General features: G+C 41.5%; 1 protein-coding gene across 2 annotated transcripts in view; it reads right to left on the bottom strand.

The window, feature by feature from the left end:
- LOC308400704 (calsyntenin-2-like) overlaps positions 1 to 22,753 on the bottom strand; it is a 386,947-nt gene that overhangs the window by 27,153 nt on the left and 337,041 nt on the right. For both annotated transcript variants that reach the window (XM_080888569.1, XM_080888570.1), the window contains 3 exons: positions 19,473 to 19,635; positions 9,300 to 9,466; positions 6,119 to 6,267 (listed from right to left, as the gene is read on the bottom strand). In XM_080888569.1, coding sequence (XP_080744695.1) covers positions 6,119 to 6,267; positions 9,300 to 9,466; positions 19,473 to 19,635 — 479 coding nt within the window. The remainder of the gene's footprint in view (positions 1 to 6,118; positions 6,268 to 9,299; positions 9,467 to 19,472; positions 19,636 to 22,753) is intronic.

Here is a 22,753-nt window from a genome sequence, read left to right as displayed (position 1 = left end):
CCTGCTGTTACGGAGAAGCATAAAGATTAAAGTCAGGGTAGCAGAGCTCTAGAACTAGCTCATATAGTTGGAATGATGCTATAATAACTACTAGTAATTACTGACATTTAAAAACATCAGAAGTCAAGATGACTCCCACACAGATATAGCTACAGTGATTAGTATAAGACTAACAACCTGATAAGCATTCCTTTTTGAGGTTTTGCAGGCATGTGACCACCATTCTGGATGCCTGAGATTCATAGTGACAGTGTAAGAGCCCAGTCACACATGCCTAGAGACTGGTCCATGACCATTTGTTAAAAATGTATATTTCATTACCGGTCGCTGGAGGTTGATGGCAGTCGCTGGGAAAATGATTGCTAAATCCCCAGGCACACAAGCCTACGGACCAGTAAGTGACCACCATGGCAACCACCTATCACTAAGGAAAAGCATGTATTCTCTAATCGTTTGGAAAAATCCTCACTGGGATTGCTTTGGCTTTTAGCATATTGCTGCGGTTGTACTTTAAATGAAAGTGAGTTGTCCAAGCTGTGCTGACACTGTGGGAAGTGCAACACAGACCAGAAATGGAGACGGTCTGACCATCAGAATAAAAGTTGCACCTTATGGCTAGTAGTTAGCAAGTGTTTGCAGACAAACGTAAGAAACTGCAGCCAACTGTAACAATTTGGTAGCAACCACAGCAATGACGAAGAGGTTTTTGGCGTAGCACCTGATAGGTTTGTAGCTTGAACCCATCCGCTGGAACGTTGAAGACAATAGGGTAGCCTCCCCCTCACCCTAGATGGTTCATCCTAGATAACACGGTGAGGAAGTCCTGCAGTTCATCTAAACAAAGAGCACTTAGACTAGAACAGACGCAACTACGTTAATCCTACCATAAAACAATAAGACACGGTATGACCTCTCATGCTCCCAAAGTGCTGTCTAATACACACAAAGTTTGCAGACTATCAAGGATCAAAACCTCTACCAATCTACAACTAATTACAAAACTCTAAGCATATATAAGTAAATATTTCTAAGCATAAATGACAATCAACAATACAAATCTAACAGCACCTTCTTCGAATTTGATTTCACACAGCTAGAGTTGGCAACACTGCAAGCCAGGCGGGAGAAAACATTTTTACGTCCCATTTTTCAATTGTATCACATCCAATATAACGGACAACTTTCTGCTCATGACGTCACATCATAAAACTCAATACCTGACCCACAGATTCAGTCATTTTTATTCCCCTATGTAAATACATGTACATGTACAACAGCTCTGCCAGCTTTTACATTTTCCAATTTTATTGTCCACAGACACCACAAACTACTATATTCTTACAAAATGTTGAACTAATATTGCAAAATGGTCAAAACCGTCATTGTTATCACTGGTTCTGATAAACTGTATCCTATCCTTCAGTCTTTCTTTGGTCTTTTGATAGTTAATGCTAAATTAATCGTCTGTAATCTGGGTGTGCTATGTGATATTCAGCCTCACTTTTGAGAACTATACAAAGCAGGTTTCTCAGTCCTGCTACTACCGTTTGATCAGCACTGAGTTTCAGCAATACTGAAATGATCATTCATGCTGCAGTGGTCTTGTAACTGGTGTAAATCAAGAATCAATTAATAGATTTCAAATGTTTCAAAATGCAGCAGCAAGACTTCTTGTAAGAACGAAGACAAGTGTACGTATTACACTCGTTTAACGGCTCTACATTTGCTGCTCATTTGTTTTAGAATGCATTTTAAAATTTTATGTCTCACATTTAAAGCCCCTCATGGCTCAAGGAAACATATTGGAACTCTTGTCTCAGTGAGCAGCCTGAGATTCTGCAGGAGAAATCTGACTGTTCACACACAGAGTGTTTGCTGTTTGGGAGACTTGTTGTAAAACGCCCTGCCTGCAGACCTTTGCCTTCTTTTAAATCAGCTATAAAGAAACATTATGTAGAGTTTTTTATAATACTTTAATATAGCCCTTCCATTTTCGTCCACTTATCCAATTCAGGGTCACGGAGCCCATCCCAGCTGAGATAGACAAGCATTTATACTCGCGTTCACACTAACCCCACTAACTGCATGTCTTTGGACTATGAGAGGAAATCAAAGAGAATCCACGCTGACACAATGAGAACATGCAAGTTCCACACAAAAAGGCCAGACTGAAGGTGGGTTCAAACTCAAGACCGTGTTGCTGTGAGGCAACGGTGCTATCCACCTCTCCACCATGTGAGCACTTTGGTGTTCTTTACTTTATTCTTAACCACTGAGGTACACTGTTTCAGTCTTTACTTGTCTCTTACTTGTCTCTGTGTTATACTGCTAAACCAATTTTTATAGTTTGAACTTTGTGTTTTTTAAATCTTTCATAGGGGAATGCTTTTCATTACTGGTAGTATGTCTTTTTATACAAAACACGGGTGCTATTATGGCTATACAAACTTTTTATAATATCATATATAACACAAAATTACGTATGAATTCTTAAAATGATTCTTAAAACTCATTTTCTGGGACGTATTGCATATATTTTTCCATTTCGAAAGTTTTGGACATTTGCATCCCAGACCACGACTGGCTACGACCAGTGTTGGGACTAACACGTTATTAAGTAACGCGTTACAGTAACTACGTTATTATTGTGGTAGCGAGCACGGTAACTAGTTATTATGCCAAAACCGGGAACGCGTTACTCGTTACTGGGATTTAAATAGGCTCGTTATTCGTTACTTCGTGTGGTGGCTATCGCGGAGCTTCCACAGATTCAATAACATTAGCAAGTGGTGGAAGCCAGCAGGTGGATGAAGGAAAAGGGAGGCAAGAGGAGCAGAGACCCGAAGTGAACTGAACTTCAGGAATCGTCTCGTATTCAGAGAAAATATTACGCGTTTCGTATTGAGGTGAAAAGGAACAGTTTGTCCCGAACTTCAGCTACAATGAAAAAGACACAAAGCTGGAGTTATTCTGTCGTTACGCTGCACAGCTGCCTCTTCTTCTCTCATCCTCTCACCCTCCCTCTCCTGTTTCTACTTCAATCATGAAACTGATCAATGATCAGCTGATCGGCTTTTCTCTCTTGTTTATTTATCGCCCACTTTGCGCCAGAAAGAGGAAACCAGCGGATGTCGCGGTAAACAACAGCAGCACTTTTAAGCTTGATCAGCTGTTGTTAGAATTTATTTAATATTACTTTCTAGTATCAGCTGATGTTTGCTGGAGCCACAGCTGTAAAGCTGCTGGTCATGATGTCGGTTTGGTTATCTGGTGAGAGGGAAACATGAAGATGAAACCAGGAGATGTCCTTACTGAATCATCAGAGCTGAACAGGTGATGGAGAAACAGGTTTACCTTTTAGGTGACATGAATGAGTTGAAGGGAAGTTATGAACTGTTTCTGAGAGACAAATAACACCAGGATTCTTTTCTAAGTAGCTGACAGCTGGTAACTGTGCAGGGGCGGATCTAGCAAAGTGTTGCCAGGGGTCCATGTAGGGCATTAAAAGGGAGAGGGGGGCACAAAGAAATACTTTCTTATTCTCATTTAAAATGTCTCACTTTTAAAAAAATAATTATCTGAGTCTTACAACAAACGATTGATAGATTGATGCATGTATACCATCAGAACAGTGTACATCACTGTCACAACAGTGTTTATTTTCATTCAAAGGCTTTATGATTTTTCCTATAATGGTGGGCCGGTCTCTAGTCAAAATGCCCGGGACGATTTTTTTGTCCCAGTCCAGCCCTGTATGCAGCTCATCTTCAGTCTGGTGTTACCTACATCTTCCTATTCAGAAGGCAGAATTTCCGAGTTCTGAGTACAATCGAAAGCACCACGACTGCAGTTTTCGTGTTGGATGTAAAAAGCAGGCTAGGATTGAATCAGGTGTGGGATTTCTCTCGTGGAAATGTGCACATTATTTTTTCCTTTCTATTGGTAGGTGGCACAGTGCACTTGTGGCAAGTAAGCAAGCTAGAAGACTGGCAATCTTGCTGGGTATCCAGTTACGGAAGCAACACATTAACAAGAGAATTCTGAGTAAAACCAAAGTTACTTTCCCTAGTAACTAGTTACTCTGAAAGTAATGAGTAACTTGAAGTAACTGAGTTACTTTTGATAGAAGTAACTAGTAATGTAACTAAGTTACTAATTTAAAGTAACTTACCCAACACTGGCTACGACACAAGCCATGTCGTATCGAGTCGTGATTGTTCACCCTCGCGTTGAACATTCCACGGCCAATCTCAAGTGGGCATGTGCAGTAATGTTTTTCCAGACCGGTATTTTCACCAGTTTTAGCAGGAAAAAGCACAGGTGCGTGTCAAGGGGGTCCCAGTGCTGTGCGTTGTGTCTCACTGGCAAAGGCTTGTGGGATACCTTAATGACTCACAGCCAGTGTTAATGTCATTAGTCACACCTGGACTTCGATCACACACACAGGTGTTTTCTCTCTGGCTGATTAAATCTGTTATCTGCAGCACTTCTCCAATCACATCTGAGCCCCAGAGCCAGCTGAAAGCACCTGTCCGGGAAGCGTCCGTCTCCATTTTCGTGTTTTTGTGGTACGAGAATAATGCACCGTCGACGCCACGTTTACACTTTTATTGATTCCACAGCATCTAGAACGCGGAATCAATAAAATTCCGCGTTCTAGTACAGATTCCGTGTCTGAACCGCTCTCTGTGACAAAAAACAAGACCGAGGACGAGGGGAACCCAAGATTAACGTGGTTCGTCTAATTATATTCTCAGTGCCTGCAGTAATTTGGCTTATTAGGCGTCAGCAAGAAAGACGTTTAATTGCATCGCCAGGAAATATTTAGCATCTCTGTTTATTTGTGTAAAGCCATGCTGTCTGTAGCAGTGAAGGGAGTTTGTTCACCCGCTGATGCCTTCTTGCAGGAGGCCAATTTCCAGACTCTCAGTGTAACTAACAGAGTTGAAAGGCAAGATTTACGGTCTTTTTTTTTTTCTGGCGTCAAACTGGATGTTTAAATAAAACTCATCCCCTAAACATGCTTTTGAGTGGACCCCATTTTTAAACATTAGCCACACATGTCCTCAAGTAGTGTTTTATTCCTTATTTTACACACACACACACACACACACACACGCACACACACACACACACACACACACACACACACACACACACACACACACACACACAGCTGCGGCAACTCGCAGACTAGTCAGCAGTCTGTGGAAAAACTTCATTTAAACAACATTTAGCAATGATGCAAGCTTAGCCCTTATTAGCATAATGTATTCCTTGATAATCGGTGCGCCTCCAGCTACGACTCTTCATCACCAGCAGCTTGTGCAGCACACACACCAACATGTGCATACTCATCCATCCACACACTCACACACTCTTCTGCTGTGTTAGTTGAAGTTCTCGGGCCTGCCGCTGTGCATCGAACCCATCGGGAGGGCGGAGAGTGAAACCCCAGGGCTGTGCTGCAGGGGTCTACATATATTTAAAACAATCATGAATTTTAATGGTAACCCGCCAAGGGAGGCTGTTTTACCAGCCAGCCTCTCTTCTCTGTGCCTTGCGTCTACAAGCACGCACACATACACACACGCACACGCGCACACACATACACACACGCGCGCACACACACACACACACACACACACATGCGCGCACACACACACACCCTCTCCTTTTGCATCTCTCTTCCCCTCGTTCCTCTGGCAAAATCCAGGAAGAATTATTAATACATGACATGAAAATGTAAAAACCAGCCCCCGGTGGCGACAGTGAACCGAAAATGGTGTATTAAAGGAAAGGGGAAGCGACAGCAGAGGAAAACGAGAAACAGAGGGCGGGGTGGGGATCAATGCGCGGAAAGGGAATCATATATCAGTCGCGGTGTGATGTCTGCCGTGTTGTTTTAACAGAAGTGTCGAGGTGGGCGAACATCTTAAAGAAAAGGTACCCAGAAACAGAGAAAGCGTGTGAACACTAAAGGAAACAAATATCGTCGTGTAGGAAGAAAAAAACGACAGAGAGACACACACACGAAGCAGATTTCAGTAAAGATAAAGGAGAAAAAACAAGGCAAAAAACAAGGCAAAGAACAAGACGAACGCGGCAGTGCACTCACTGGACGGTAGTGGAGATGTGCAGGCGTCGGATGCCTGGTGTGGGAAACTGACGGGAGTTTATGTAGGAAACTTTCCTCACAGCAGCGTTCATGTTCTCCAAGTCCTCGCCCTCCATTACCAGGATGGATTGAGCTGGGTTAAAGTGAAACTAGGGAGAGAGAAAACACAGATGTTAGACGGAGAGCGAGAACTGACACAGCAGATGATAAAATGTCCGTGGGAACAGAGCCATTTAAAACTGAAATCAGTCAGCTCTAATTGAGATGCTGTAGATTAGCCTGTGCATACGAAAGCTGATAGAGTGAAAGCGTGCAGGGCATGGGCAGATTAACCTGCTGCAGGAGAAGGGGGGGCAGGGGTACAGATTCCACTCTCTGTGCAAAACTTACCGTTTACATACCGCGCGGCTCACGCTTTGCTGTGTGGTAATGTGATTAAACTCCAACGATTTCAAGTCGTGGCCTTAAGATCAAATAATTAAATGGAATCGGTACTATATGGATGTTTCAGGGGTGGCCGCAGCTTCGAAGGAAGAACAGCTTATCCAATAATCTGAGATGCTTTATTCAAAATCCAGATCCTCAAGTCTGCATGTTTGCCCAAGATACGACCTATAAACATGCCGCCGTGTGTCATCTCTGTTTATTGTATGTGTTTGTGGGTTTGACCAAGTTAATGTGGCTTATACTGAGAGTAGAAAAGACTAGAAAAAACAACATTTTCAAATGTATTTCTTTCACTTATCCCATTCAGGGTCACGATTCAAATGAATAAGCGTTCCTGGGTAAACTGGAGGAGGTTGCGTGAGGAGAGGGAGCTCTGGATTTCTCTGCTTAGGCTCCTGTGGCTGAAACCCAGAAAACCAACTTTTTGTTGCTGAACCTTTAGTGTATAGTGTTTGATATTTGTGATGCAACAAGAGGCAAGGGTGCTTATAATCTCATGGTAGCACTATCATGCCCAGCCCTCAGGCAGATGCACCTATGGTATAAATTTGAAAATCCTTGAGGTCAGCATCACTGAGATTCGAACTCATCTGAGATTTTTAGTAGATGCACGATGATATTTCAAAATCCTATGTCACCTCCTCGAGTTATCATATTCACAAACTTGGGGGTCCACACTGCGCGCCTGCCCGGCGGGTTGACAGCAATACTCCATCAGCCTGAGGGGTAAAAACTGAATAATTTCAGCAGCGTTTCTGCAAATGATAAAAGGTCACTACCTTTCTGCTTGTTTCCAGGCAGTCCCTGTGTTCTACAGGTTTCACTGTACAGTGGTGCACACATTAGTTTGCAGAGACTCGCAACTTGTTTGAATCAGGCAATCCATCAAAGTGAACATCACGGCTGCGCTGCTTTACCATGCAACGGCATAAAACAAACACATCCAATGTTCACTGTGATGGATCACCTGTTTCAAGGTAGTTTCAGGCTTCTGCTTCCATACTGTACCGAAATAAATGAAAACCTGGCATAACTAAACATGGCAGTATGATAATAATGGGAATATGCATGAACTAGTAAATATCGTAAACATAGAGACACACAGTAGAGCTGGTTTTACAGAGCAGTGTGCTCTCCTGCAGAGTTTGATGGTAGCGATTTGAAGCCTTCTTACTTCAAAAAGGATTCAGTGTTCTCCTGCCAGAACTGCAATGAGTAGTTCCCATTTTCTAAAACTGGGTATCAGCACCAGGGTGAAGTTACTCCTCCTCTCTGTGGTGCTCTATACAGTCCCCGCGCCCTGTCATTTTCCCCATTCACACTTCTTTCTGTCTCCTCTCATCTTCTGTTCTCTGTCTATACTTTGTGTCTACCTGCCTCTCTGCCTGTTATTCTCCTCTGATTGTGCAGTGCCAGCTGTCCACCTGCCTGGCTAAGCTTCCCGTGGACTTCCAGGGGCCAGATGAGTGTGTGGCTAAGAAGAAAATTAAATGGCTCTCAAAAGATAAACTGCATTGGCCCTAGAGAGGCTCTCCTCTTCTCTCTCATATCCTCCACCTCATCCCAGCATGCCTTTTCAAAAGGCTGGCATGCATCTCTTTGCTGCGCCACAGCACAAGGTTCTCTATAGAAGGATCTGGAGTTTGCTGGAGAGGGAAAAGCTGAAGAGGGAGAAAGAATAAAGGAGCTGAGAGTGGTAGGGTGCTTACAGGCGATGGCTTTGAGTCCACACAAAGCCCCATCTATCTTGTATGCCCTCTATCTTGCACAGCACAGTGAGATCAATTAGCTACGCCAGTGAAAAAGGGGAAGAAGAAGGTAGTTGAAGATTTTCAGGAAAGCCAGGTTTGGTTGCCATTACATTTATTGTTACGTTTCTTTCTTCTCCATGGTCATGGCGTTTCTAAGGTAACTGCCCAGCTGTCGGGTATAGATGAAGTGCTGGTAAGTGACCTCTGTGTCCAGGGTGTACATCTCTGTTAGAGTTCTCTGCATGAAGTTGATCATGGGCAGCACGTTGGGAGACGTGAACTTGCAGTTTTGTACATAAGAAATGTACACTTGCTTAAGAATAGGGGTTGAGGTACGTTTCCTGCTTCTGGCGGCAGATTTTATTGAGGGCCGGGAAGGCAAGAACCCGACTCGTCTCTTCCCCTGTGCTCCACTGCTTCATTAGTTGCTTAATCAGGTGGCGACACTGTTTGGGTAGACACAGGTAATACGGTACAAGCTGACTGGTGTGCTTCAGGAACGCACAGATGACCGTAGCCTCTGTTAGTCTGGATAACAGCTGAACCACTTACATGTATATACGCAACACTTTCCTTGTGACATTACGCTATACTGACCAACGTACTGGGTCACATACACATAACACCTACGGAGTGTTAACCCCGTAACATTATGTGGTCTGCAACTTCATGACTGAGTTGGTTTATTTCTTAAACACTTTACTTCCTGACTGAGGAATATCTAGGAGATTCCATGAACTGACTTATGGCAACACTGGGATCCTGTTACAGTACCACACTTGAATTCAGCGAGTCATTCAGTAATTGTTTGGCTTTTGGTATCTAAAACACTGAAAAAAGCCCATCCTCTGTTTCTTTTAATATCCATTCTCTTCACTGAACTGATGTGATCTGCACTATTATCCGACGCTTTAAACCAAGATGAGAGGTTTTACTGCAGTCCCTCTTTTTGAAACACCTCCTTTATCTCTGTGTACGTGTACCTTTATACTCTTATCCAGACTCTCGAGGGAGTTTATGTCCAGTCCCTCTTTGCAGGCCTGCAGACAGGATATGACTTTCTGACTCTCAATCTTTCCCGGTCGGATGGTCAATCCAGAGAGGCTTCCCCGGAAATATTGAGTGAACCGCGGCTTGGTCACCTCCCCACCTGCAGAAAACAACAACAAACAGATAAAACAGTGCGTACTACTACAGTTCAGATAAATGAAAATCATTTTTCCACTTTTTATGGAATCATTACAGAAGGTCATGTAAACATTTAGTTACAGTAAACCACTGGTTTATGATCCTTTAGGTCAAATAATGGTTATAAATGGCCCAAAGAATCATGTTTTGTGTCTCCCAACCTATGATTAAGTGGAAGGGTACTGCTGTATAAGTGCAAGTGCTCCTCAGCCAGCCCATCCAGGCTAAATAAAGGTAAGGAAAAAGTCAACACATTTAAAGGCTGTCCTCTGAACTCCATAAAGGCCAATACCAGCGATATGAGTCTCCAAACCACTCATTAGCTGAAAGGTTACCAGCTCTGGGTATCAAAACGTCACCTTTGGATTCCTGTCCTTCCTTTCATTTCTCTCTTCCTTTTCCCTCTTTTGGTCTCTAATTCTGGCGGTAATCCACCGAAGCACTAAAAGTATTGAACATTCCGCTCATATGACAACAAAATCCAAACTGGCTCATTGATCAAACACATTTGGAGGATGAAGTGAAGCAGTGACCGATGGGAAGGGTGCATACCAAGAGAAAATCTTCCACTCGTGATTAATTGATCTGTCTTGCCTCTCAACATACTTCTGAGAGACTCTGTGCCCTGATCCACCTGCTCTCAAGAGACTGCTGCTGGCAAATCCAGGATGTTTTTCACACCTGCTTCTTAATGTTGGGAAAATATGTACAGCTTTGGCCAAAATCAGGCATGTCCACAGATTCTTCCATGATTGCCGCTTGCTTTGCATCTAATTACTCAGTAGATACAGCAAGTGAGGGACTGGGTCCAGTTATCTAATAGCCTCGAGCTAATCTGTTAACCCGTCACTTGGATGCCAGTGTCTTTCTTCCACTTTTGCATTGTAAGTAGATTCTTTATAAGTTGATCTCGTTTTGCTCTGACCTGTGAACCTCAGCCTCTGTGTCCAGTAGACACTTAATCCTGCAGCTGTAGACAGTGGGATCTGGGTAGGATTCCAGATGTAACACATTATTTTTACTGCCTTTACTTTACTGCCAGGCATCTTTGAGTATCTCAGCTCATACAGATGGTAAATAGGTTGTAACAATCTTTACCTCTGGAGGATCCTTACACACATTATATGTGGTGCTGCACTTCTGACAATTCCTTCCTAATGACTGAACTAGCTCTGAAATTTTTAAAGCAGGTATACTGCAGCAGTTGAGTACTACGGATCCCTGCTGTGAAACTGCTGCAGGTAGGTGTCAGTGGCACAATCTGCAGGGTAATATGAAGGAATTGGCAGCCCTTTGGGCTATAGATGTTAAAGGCCAAAGTACTGACAATAACATTTGTCTGCGATGGTCGCCGTGTGTTTATCAGGACACGCCTGTGTCTGTTGAAGGACAAGACACATTCATGCTCAACCTTCAGGACCTCAAAGTTTGATGAGTGAACAGCTGTGGCAAAGGTATTAGCTTTCATGCAAGGCTCCAGTGCACAAGTATTACTGGATTTGACAAAAATAAGAGTCATCTACAAAAATGACAGTAAGGACAGTATATCCCCCTGGATATACTGTCCTTACGCCAGCCATACTTACCTCTGCCAAGGAGGTTATGTTTTTGGCAGCGTTTATGTAATTGATTGAATGAATTCTGATCAATTTAGTGGGGGTGTTAAATCTGTTACATTTTGGCTGACATCCACCAAAGTCTTTAAGGTCAACTCACTGATTTATTGCTAAAAAAAAAAAAAGCCTCATAAATTAGAAACTATGTGGTGTGTGTTTTCAGGATGTAGTAGCTAATGTTTAAAGATTTCAAAGGTCATGTTACATTTGACCTCTGACCTCTCCTTTAAGGTCAAAGCATTGATCTGAAGGTCAAAGTGATAATAATGATATCCAGAGCTGTTTAAAACTATGTTTCTTACTGCCATTGTTTGTATCACATCACTATGATGGACCTCGGACCTCTTCTTCAATGTCAAATAGGATCAAGCTTTCATAAAATGGCTTTTATCTTTAAACTATAATTAAAATTTTACTGCCTTTGTTTGTATTGGTAGTAGTGGATTCTAAATATCACATTATAGTTTGCATTCAAATATCGTTTCACATTTGACCTCTGACCTCACTTTTACATTTCACATCTGCCTTTCTCTCAAGTTGATCCCAAAATGAGTTACAGCTTTAAAGAAAGGGAATGAGCTGCCTTGGTGGAGACTCGTGCTCATTTAGCGCTTCTTCTTTGTCTTAATAACTACAAGTAATTTTTTTGTTCTTATTAAGTCATCATAGGCCAGAGAGGAAAAACCAGAAGCAGGAGAGTACGTCTATTTCCATTTCAATTTCAATACAATAGACCTCCACACTCTTGAAAACTCTTTATACTTTTATGATGATAAACTTTCCTTTGGGGGTCGCCCAGTACCTTCTAATTGTAACGGCACATTTATTACTGTCTTAAGTGATGCATTTAGCTCTTGAATGGCTCGGTCAGCACAGATGGAGACACAACTGACCACTACTGGAAACACTTTATCATGCCTCGCTCTCCTGGTGAGAAAACATGACAGAAATGGGGAGCAGTGAATCCAGCCCTTCAAGTCAGGGAGGCTATGATTGCTGACCTGCAGCTACATTGTGCACAGTGACTACTCAGACAGAGCTCCCTTATCACCCACGGGGCAGACAACAGAGTCCTACCAGTTGATGTGATCTACCCGGGGGATCTTATCAACCCAGCTGCTTGTCATCTGCTCGCCTGCCTTCTTAGATGAGAAACAGATGAAGCCTTTTTCTTGACTAGGAAGTGGGAAATAGAGGGGTAGATATAAAAATTCTTACCCCCTAACTCTTCAGCTTACTGTCCAGTTCATGAATTTAGGTGCAAGTCCCCAGTCATGCTTGTATGACAAATGCTCCCATACACCTACTCGAAAGTTAATGGAAGAGTTTGGAAAAAGCAAGCAGGAAACAGACTTTTGAAAATGTTCTTTTCAAACTATTTTCTACTCAAAGAACTGCAATTGTCTTGTCAAGCTTTAGACATATACCTTTTTGTAATTGCTTAGGCTTGTCAAACCAGCTACACACGAGCAGAATATAAGCTTATATAGTGTAGCATATTTATTTGAAGAGCAAATCTGCTGGCTGTTCTGAAGCCTGAATCGAAATATATGGTGTCTGTGGCAATGAAGATGGTGTCTGTGTGACATTTGACTTCCTAGAAGCCTCTAAGTATAACATGTTAAGTGACAATAATCAAGCAAATTGTCTTTTTACCTTAATGCCTCATTCATTGAGACAGGTGCTTCTATACTTTTAGCCTCAAGTAATTACCAAGTGTACACTAGGAGTGGCTATAGCTCAGGAGGTAGAGCTGGTCACCTACTGATCGGAAGGTTGGTGGTTCAATCCCTGGCTCCTCCAGTCTGCATGTCAAGTATCCTTGGGCAAGATACTAACCCCAACTCATCTTTTTATGATGATTGTCCTTAAGCAAGCTGATGAAAATGTTCAGCAGCTGTTGTAAACTGACATAAATTAACCACCGGGGCCATTAAGAGGTAAATGTGTCAAGCGTGTCACTTTAAACTATGTTATGTGTTGTACAGAACTACAAGCTTGACAGGAAAGTAGTGGTTGTTACTGGATCACTGTATACAGTCTATTATTATTAGTATTCCTGACACCAATCACCTGTAAGTGTATTCACATTTTACTGTGTGGAGCGACAGGGCCACACTGACATCAAGTCACTCCATGTTACTCCACTCCAGTTCAGTTAAATTACCACAACCACAGCCATGTCTTTATACGTGCTGGCTGATGCCCTGCCAAGTGCCAGGCTGTCAGGCGACTTCAGTCTATCTCATAAAACCACAAAGTCACATTTGGATTAACAGACACCAAATTATGCCAAAGCCATAGTTTCCTTTTACTTCACGCTTCCCTTATTCTCACTCTCATGCTCAGTTACGTTTTTCTTCCCCTGCCTTCTCTTAGGATGTCCACCTTTCCACTTAGTCCCACGCTGACAGATGTTATCAATTTAGGCCGCGGCCAGAGAAACCATTAAGGATCCCAGACAGAGGATAAAAACGGAAAAGCAGAGGAGAGGGGATTACTGAGATGCTTCAGAGCAGGAATGACACGGGTGATAAAATAACTGATCATTCCACTTTACAGAGACTGGTCTTTATGTGGCGTCAGCTCTCTTTGCCCGATATGTGCAGCCGTATAGATCTTCACTCTTTTTTATTTGCGTCGTTTCGAAAACAACAGATGAGGTGGAGAGGCATGGGTGAGCTGGAAACAGGATCATTACTTAAGTGTAAATATGAAAGATGTGGCTCCCTCGTTTAGCTCTACACTTATAATGTATGAGTATCAACACCTGTGAGCCTGTATTTATTCAATACACTCTACATACAGATATATTTATGGCTCAGCAGTGCAAATCATCAAAATTACTTCCTGCATGTTTACCGCTGTGAGGAGGGGAGCTCCAGAGGCAGACCAACGGTGTGTGATTACACACTTGAAGAACGAAGAGAACGAGGCAGGATGAGCGTGTTGCTCTTTGCTATCTGGCTGTTACATACTTCCGAACATGAACACCCTCCGTCAGGTCAGAGGGTAAATATAGATTGACTGTGTGAGGAGTACACAGCCAGCACTTACTCTCCAAGGTGGAAGCAAAGGGTTTGATGGGGGGGAAACATTTTTATTAGAAAATAGGAGAGTGTGGAAAAAAGGCAGGCAGATGTGCAGCCAAATAAGCTTTGTTGTTTCACTAGCAGGTTAGCAGGAAAGATTTTGTCTTATGCACAGTAATGGCCAATGGATTCTAGGTTTAAGACTGATTTTAACCATGAGACTAATACCATCTATATCTGTCTTTGCATATTAAAGGTTTTGCACTTAGACGTTAGCTGTTCATTCACAGCACAGGCCTCTCACTCATTTCAATGAATGCAAATCCACCTGGAAAGATCCTGTCATCATATCAGACAGTCCAGAACTGTAAACATAGCCTTATAAACACCTGCGCAGTATTTTTGCACATAGAAATTCACGAATCTGTTACTAGAACTAACCTCCCACCACTCACAAAGAATCATACCTCCATTAATACAGTGCTGTCTGTAGTTTCAATAAGTCTGATTTTAAGATGGTTAACATATAGTTTTGTTTTCTTTTTCACTCACAGTAAGGATGAGGGATTAAAGTTCAGCATGCATTAACTGTTGAGGAGTGGAAAGCCAAAAGTATTATAGTTTATGTAAATTGTCCAACTGAAGTGTATAAGTATTTCAGACCACAACAGAACAGGAACTATTTTTTCTACTGAAGTTGAAGCTAGTTTAACCGTGCATTCATCCAGCAGCAACCATCACACACCTTTGTGTGTGCATGTGCAGAAGGGGCGGATGCTGCTTAGTGCTCACCCAGACATAACGTCTTCATAGAGAAAGATCCGAAATCTCAGAATGAGGATGAATATTTTTTGTTTATCTGAACACATACGTGTGTGTGTGTATATCTACATATATATTCGCATCTGTAAATGAAAATATATGTAGTGTGTATATATTGTTTTTTGTTTTATATGTCTGAAACAAATAAAGATACAATACAATACAATACAATACAATCATCCCAGCATATAATAGTCCAGGCTGTTTGGATTTGTATTGGTATCTCCATGTGCGGGAGTCGGTTTTTGCAGGGAGGAACCCCAACAGCAAGATCCAAACACAGAATAGAGCAGGCATCAAGACAACATAACACTGATTCATTCAGATATGGGATAAAAGGGAAGAGCTGGGCTGGGCTGGGGTGGCTTGCAGATGCATAGCAGCTCAATGCAGGCTAAAGCAACTAAAATAGAGAGCTACATTACATTTGCCAAATGGATGTGCCGAATGGTCACAACTGAGCCATGCAGAATGCTAAGATGGTGCTAAGATCAGGTAAACTGGCAGCAATGCAGCTGATCTTAACTTCACGGTGATCTCGAACTAATGTTGGGCAATTTACACTAAACAACAAGTAATAACAAACTAAGAAGCCTGATTTTTGTTCTTAGGCTGGTTGTTTGGTTAATTCTGCAACTGATTTGCAAAAAGAATGAGTGTTAACGCACACAGTGTGTACACACAGTAACTATTTTTCACGTTGGTGTTTTACCAGGCTCTCTTAAAGCAGACCATGATCACCTGTTAATGAGTTTAATCAGTCTGAAGCACATGTAGCAACACTACAGACCTTGTTACCAATGGCGTGTCCAGCGGGGTGGCCTGGGGGGGCACAGGCCACCCCCCCAACCAGACTGGCCACCCCAGGTGCCACCCCAAAGGTAAAACAAAATTCAATCAAATATCAAATGTACGATTATGTTTTCACGGTGAAGCTCAGATATCCGAGTGTAAGTGAATGCACCATCGGCTTCTGCGCTATGCGCATCACGTTAGCAAAGGTAGGAGAGCCAAGCACGAAAGACGGCACTGCAGGAAACAATTTTTCGGTGAAAGAAAATGAGGACAGAATAAATGTCCCGGTAAGTAATATTAAGTTTGTTGAGTTTAGTAAACTTCGGTGAAATTAGAATACCAAAGAAAAAATAACACTTAAAGAATTATTGCAGCCGTGGAATATTTCAGACAGTATGCTGCTGAGGGCAGCTAACATAAGAGTTATGAGTTATAAGATATAATCTAAGTCGTAACATTGCTGTATGGAGCTGCAGATTTGGTTGCAGGTTAACATAGCTGGACTGGCCATCGGGCATACCGGGCATATCCCCAGTGACTTATTTTTTATTTTTTTTGTAATGGCATGAACAATGAGAGGTGGTGGATTTGCCAGATGCAGGTCGATGTGTAAAAATAACTCAGTTGTTTGGTGGTGGCTATGGCGGGGCTTCCACAGAGGCCAGCAGGTGGATGAGGGAAGGTGAGGCAGGAGGAGAGACCCGAGGCAGCCGCCAGTCCGAGTGTCAGGTGAACTGAACTTCAGGTAAGAAGTTATGACCTGCAGTCTATCTGGGTCAGATATAAACCAAGTTTAGGTGCAGTTTATTTTCGTTGTGCTGACTTTTTACCGTCAGTTGCAATAACTCGTACTGCGTTCTAGCCAGCTTGATGGAGTTTTTAGGTGGGTGGGTTCTATGATGTTACTGATAGTGAACTTTATTTTATTCATAAGGTTAGTTAGTAGAGTTGCCAACGGCTCCTTAAAAATATGGAATGGTCCCTCATTCAGAGAAAATATTACACGTTTCGTATTGAGCTGAGAAGAGATGCAGTTTGTCCCGAACTTTAGCTATAATGGAAAAAAGACACAAAGCTGGATTTATTCTGTCGTTACGCTGCACAGCTGCCTCTTCTTCTCTCATTCTCTCCCCTGCCTCTCCTGTTGCTACTTCAATCATGAAACTGATCAATGATCAGCTGATCGGCTTTTCTCTCTCATTTATTTATCGCCCACTTTGCGCCAGAAAGAGGAAACCAGCAGATGTCGCGCTAAACAACAGCAGCACGTTTAAGCTTGATCAGCTGTTGTTAGAATTTATTTAATATTACTTTCTAGTATCAGCTGATGTTTGCTGGAGCCACAGCTGTAAAGCTGCTGGTCATGATGTCGGTTTGGATATGTGGTGAGAGGGAAACATGAAGATGAAACCAGGAGATGTCCTTACTGAATCATCAGAGCTGAACAGGTGATGGAGAAACAGGTTTAACTTTTAGGTGACATGAATGAGTTGAAGTTATCAACTGTTTCTGAGAGACAAATAACACCAGGATCCTTTTTATGTAGCTGACAGCTGGTAACTGTGCAGGGGTGGATCTAGGAAATTTTTGCCAGGGGGCCAGGTAGGGCATTAACAGGGAAAGGTGGGCACAAAGAAATACTTTTCTTTCTTATTCTCATTTAAAATATCTAGCTTTTATTAAATAATTATCTAAATTTTACAACCAAAGTTTTTATCTGACGTAAAATGTATAGAAATCATACATATATCAACAAGACAGTGTACATCACTGTCACAACAGCATTTGTTTTCATTCAAAGTCTTTATGGCTTTAATACCTGGTGGGCCGGTCTGTAGTCAAAATGCCCGATTTTCTGTCCCAGTCCAGCCCTGCAGGTTAATACTGGCAGTGTCACCATGCCAGCTGACTGTATTTCATCATCAGCCAGTGTTGTTCTTTATCAATATTACCAAAGTTTACCATAAGGCAGCATAGAAAGTATTTACTTGCTTTCAGGTTTTATTCAAATGTTAATCTTTTCAGTTGTTTCTCCACTTTTTCCTGTTTCAAAATCAAACACCAGTTTGTGAGAAGATTATCTTCTTTTTTTAACAGGCAGATAAAGTTTTACATTGGAACTGGCTAATTTGCCAATTGTTTGTTACAAATGTTCATATTTTAATATTAAAAAATGTTTTTGCCCAAAACATATGTGCACTATATGTCAGTAAAAATACTATGCAAATATTGATGTCCTTGAATGCTGAGTAAAGACTGACAAAGCACTGATTGTATCTCTTGTACTTTATCAACGCAGTATCTAAAAACTTTGCACCGTAGTGGTTAAAATCTCATTCTAATAAGAGTTAAAAGCGCATTCAGTTATTAGGTTTATAGGCTTATTGAATTATGGTTAATGGTTGGTAGAATTTTTTTTTAAACATTATCTGCCAATTACATCTGCCACCCTTCTCCAAATCTGTGCCCCTACCTGGCCCCCCCCAACAAAAATTTTCTAGACACGCCACTGCTTGTTACAACAACCAGAATGGCTTATTTGGGTGACTGTATGTAACACAATAATTCTAGATTAAATCAATTTGCTGTAGTCAGGACAGAATCCTGACTACAGCTGACCGACCAGTTAAGACTTATGAACCATGAAATTAAATCATTACATTGAATTAAATACTCCAGAATATCAGTGGAGCACTTAGAGCTGACAAATTTGTTTTTATTTATTGTGCCACCACACTCCATCATATTATATCCTGCCTGAACTCTCTATCAGCATCCGACTGTTTCTGTAAAGCCCATCAGTTAGCAGCTATAATAAGCAAAGACATGCTACTGCACATCAGTAAGTGTTCACGTTCCTTCTTTTTCTTTTGCTCTGAAAACACATTTACAGCCCAAACCGGGCGAGTTAGACAACAGACGAGCGCAACTTTGCAAGCATGTTTGCAATCAACATACTGGATACTTAACTCTGTGCTTTGAAAAGGCTATTTATGTCGCTAATGGCTTATGTTCAGATTTTAGTACTGCCTTTACAATACACGACTGAGACTTTGGCCCCAACAAGGAAAGCACAAATAGTCTCTGAACTCCCTCTACTATTCAAGGCCCCTTTAATCTTCCTGAAGGCCTACAGTGTTCAATGAAAAAAAATGGGAGAGGAAGGTGGAGTAAAGGAGGATGAATGCAAATGAAAGCCACACATGATGACCTGCTGCTGCTCCCCACATTGAGAGCCATCTTTATGTAAGGCTAAGCATCACTGAGCATTCTCATTTGGGCTATCAAATCAGCAGCATGCAAAAAAAATCCTCTTTCTTCTACCCTTATGCAATTAGTGGCAGCTATCAGTTTAGAGGACAGTTTAATTGTACGCCTTCATTCACACTCGTTCAGTCATTTGTCAGAGGCAGACTAAGTGCTCTTCTTAATTACATTGTTCATTCAAGGCCAAAGAACACGTTCCACACTCGGTGACTCCCTCAGTGCAAATACTTCAGCAGTGTTATCCCTGAACCTTCTCACGTATAGAAGCAGCAGGAGGATTCTCAAAATACTTCAAATTACAGTGACCTTCATATTAAAACTTTCGTTTCAGTTGCACTTTTTTAAAATTGCCCTCAAGATGAATGAATTCTGTTGAAGAACATTAACTGAATACCTGCACCGCTCTCTGGTATCATCATCAGCTTTGGCTGCTCACCTTGCCAGCAGGCACCCACTGTGAGCTGAACATCAATCTGTGAGGGGTGGATGGGCCAGTCGTCCGTCACCAGGTAGGGGTCATAGGTCACTCCGTCCACATAGAGCGTCACCACTGGGAACTCCACATTGATGACATAGTAATGCCACTCCTTATCGCATATCTGAGAGGAAAACCCAGAGAGATAAATGGAGCTTGGATTAAAAGGTTATTCAGGAAAGTCACGAGTATCCTGAATCATTTTTCTGTTTTAAGTAACACTTCACTGCTGCCTTGCTGTGATTACATTAAATATGAACTTATTACCACTGTTTCAGGACACCGTCTGAAATTAAAATGGAGTTTTTTAATATCTTTTTACTTGTAGACATTTTGATAACTAGCATTTTACAGGAATGGTAATCATTAATTTAAAAGTGCATTTGATCCTATGTATTATTAAAAAACAGCAATTAAAAATACATATCTCAAAGTAGAATCTAGGAGTCCACCTGCAGCAAGTTGTTACAAAATGTAATTTCTATTTAAGGCTAATTGCACAAGCAGGTTTATAAAATCATGGCTTTGGACCCCTACAGCCGAAAGACTTTCCTTCTGCACTAATTTATATTTGCCAATAAGACTCACACATATAGAACAGATAAGGCATGACAAGAGATATGACAGTCAGAGACAGCATAAAAAAAGGATCTTGATGAGAAGTGCCAAACACAAGGCTGGGGGACAAGAATCGGTCCAGCACAGACTCCAATCTGGCCCTATGGATGGCACAGGAAAATGTGAAGGAGTGTATAAACTTTGGACTGGACCCATGGCTGGTTACACTACACCAAAGTAATGAAGAAATAAATGAACTATTACAGGACAGAAAGGTTCTACAATAATAGGGAATTTGGTTTTCTACAATGGTTAGTTAATGTGTAGTTAAACCTACTTAGACTGACAGAAAGGTGAGTTTCTTTGGTCCCGCCCACTTAACATCAAAGTGGGTTTTATGTGGCCCATGATAATAAAAAATGAGTTTGACATCCCTGAGCTAGATTGAAAGTGGGTTCCAAAGCAGCTTGCATGTATTCAGTATCTGTAAAGCAGCTTAAACAGTGCACCATCTAAGATGTACAAAGTGTAAAGGTATCAATAAAACCATCAGCATGATGAGAGCTAGTTTCAATTACTGTTTGCTCAGGTTTCTGCCTTGGGTGTTTTTAATAGAATATGGCACCACGTGAAAAAGAAGCTCCTCCAAGAAGAGAGGTGAACGTTCATGAAACTCAGTACAAGTAGAGGAGCATGAGCAGGCTACTGAACGTAAAAGAAACACAAGCAGCAGCAGCTGTTAGGAGGAACGGATAAGGTGGCCTTTGGGGAAAATCATTTCATGTACAATTAGCCCCCCATGCAACTTTGAATTGAAAAATAGTCACGGTAGCGCATGGGAGCTGACACGTGGATTATTTGTTGACACGAGTGACAGTGACAGTGTGAAGGATACTGCACGAAGAAAGCGTCTATGGATTTTTTCCAAGAGTGAAATCATTCATCACAGAGCTAGAAAAAGCTTGATGAATATTGGCAGCACAGACTTTGTTTAGATGAAACAAAATAGTTCTGACCTTAAACCATGAAGAGAGAAGTGGGAATGCTGCTGTGAGGCTACAGGAGTGCAGCAAGTTTAGGGTAGATTTATAAATGAATGCAGGTTTGTATCTCCAAATGATAAAAGTAAATCGGAAGAAGCTTCAAACGCACACTTTTCTTCATCAAACATTCTGTTATTCAAAACAAGCTTTTCTTCATTAAACATGAAAACAGGGACTGCTTTTATTTCATCATTTCTGATATTTGCCCAGTGCATGCTCAGGTTGTTGTACCCTGTATGCAGTCATGGTAAAAAGAAAATACGCTCTCAGTCACAACTAAGGTTTTACATATCAGGACATAATAAAAAATTAATTTAGTCTTTGCTGGTTCTCAAATTAGATGCTTTTAACAACACAAGACATTATATGCCATCATTATTTATTTAGAATTTAAATATTATTCACAGTCTGACCTTGGAGTGGTTGAGTTTGACATCATCTGTGTTGATGAGCAGCAACAACTGTGCCTCTAAGATCATTGCTGATGTCTTGTGTCCTTGTGTTAACACACACCTGAATGCTGCAGACCAACAAACTGCCAAAACCGCTTTTATAGAGGTGCTCACACTTGCTCATGAGCACTTAATCAAGTACATTTAATTAACAGGACCTGGCTGCTACTTACACTCTGAATGGAAGCAGTAAGAGTCTGCACTTATATTTACCATTTTCAACCTCAGAATATAAACAGGGTGTACTTTCTTTTTACTATGATGAGAAAACATTTTAAGACACAATATTTATGCTTTGTGCATTTGCTGTGTATTGTGCATATTTTTTCAATGACCTGACTCAGAAAACATCAGTTCAAAACAAGAACAACAGGCTAGAGATGGTTACAGCATCTGATGATGTGCGTTAGTGTCAACAGGAGACAACCAAAGAAAAAAAAAAGAACAGCCTTTATGTCATCGACTTGCACAAAAAATAGACTCACAATACTGAAAACCATTTTAACTTTGTTCTTTGTCAGGGAATACAAAGCTCCCTGTTCACCAAGGAAAAAAACATCCTTTGATCTCATTCTGCTGCCAGTTGCTTCTCATCACAGGAAATGCGTGAAATATGTTGCACACAGCAGATTGACTGACACTTGTAAATCAAGTAATGGTGAAATAACTGACTTGATTTTGGATACGTGGGATTTTAAATGACAGAGGTGATGTTTATGGTGTGTTTTGTTTGGTTTTCATTTTTCACCAGACGTTAACTACAGTAAGAATTAGTAAACTCAAAACCCTCCCTCACCTCCCGAGACCACATTGTGTGGGCGAATAAATTAATATTGCAGTACAGTGTCTCATTTAAGAGGGATGTTTGTTTTCTATTAGAGCTTGCCTCCACTTTGTGATTTAGTGTGGGAAAAAAACAGCCCTTTGTACATTAATTCTTGGCTTGGGAAGTGAAAACTAAATGCTTTCCTCTCCACTAAACGCTGACTGAAATGCATTAGTACATCACCTGTTTAACCTCTTCTGAAAAATGCTTGACTGCGGCACTCTTCGGCATGTTTGACCATTTACCCCGTCCTGCTGTGCAATTTAATTGAGTGCACCGGCCCTCTCCCGCCTATCTGTCTCTCTGTCGTTCCCCTTTTGTCGGCTTTAGGCTTTGCCTCTCAAAACTCACCGGGCCGTGCTT

Source organism: Rhamphochromis sp. 'chilingali', assembly GCF_963969265.1.
Source record: "Rhamphochromis sp. 'chilingali' genome assembly, chromosome: 8".
In the NCBI taxonomy this organism is placed as follows: Eukaryota; Metazoa; Chordata; class Actinopteri; order Cichliformes; family Cichlidae; genus Rhamphochromis; species Rhamphochromis sp. 'chilingali'.
This window is presented reverse-complemented; position numbering and strand designations above follow the sequence as displayed.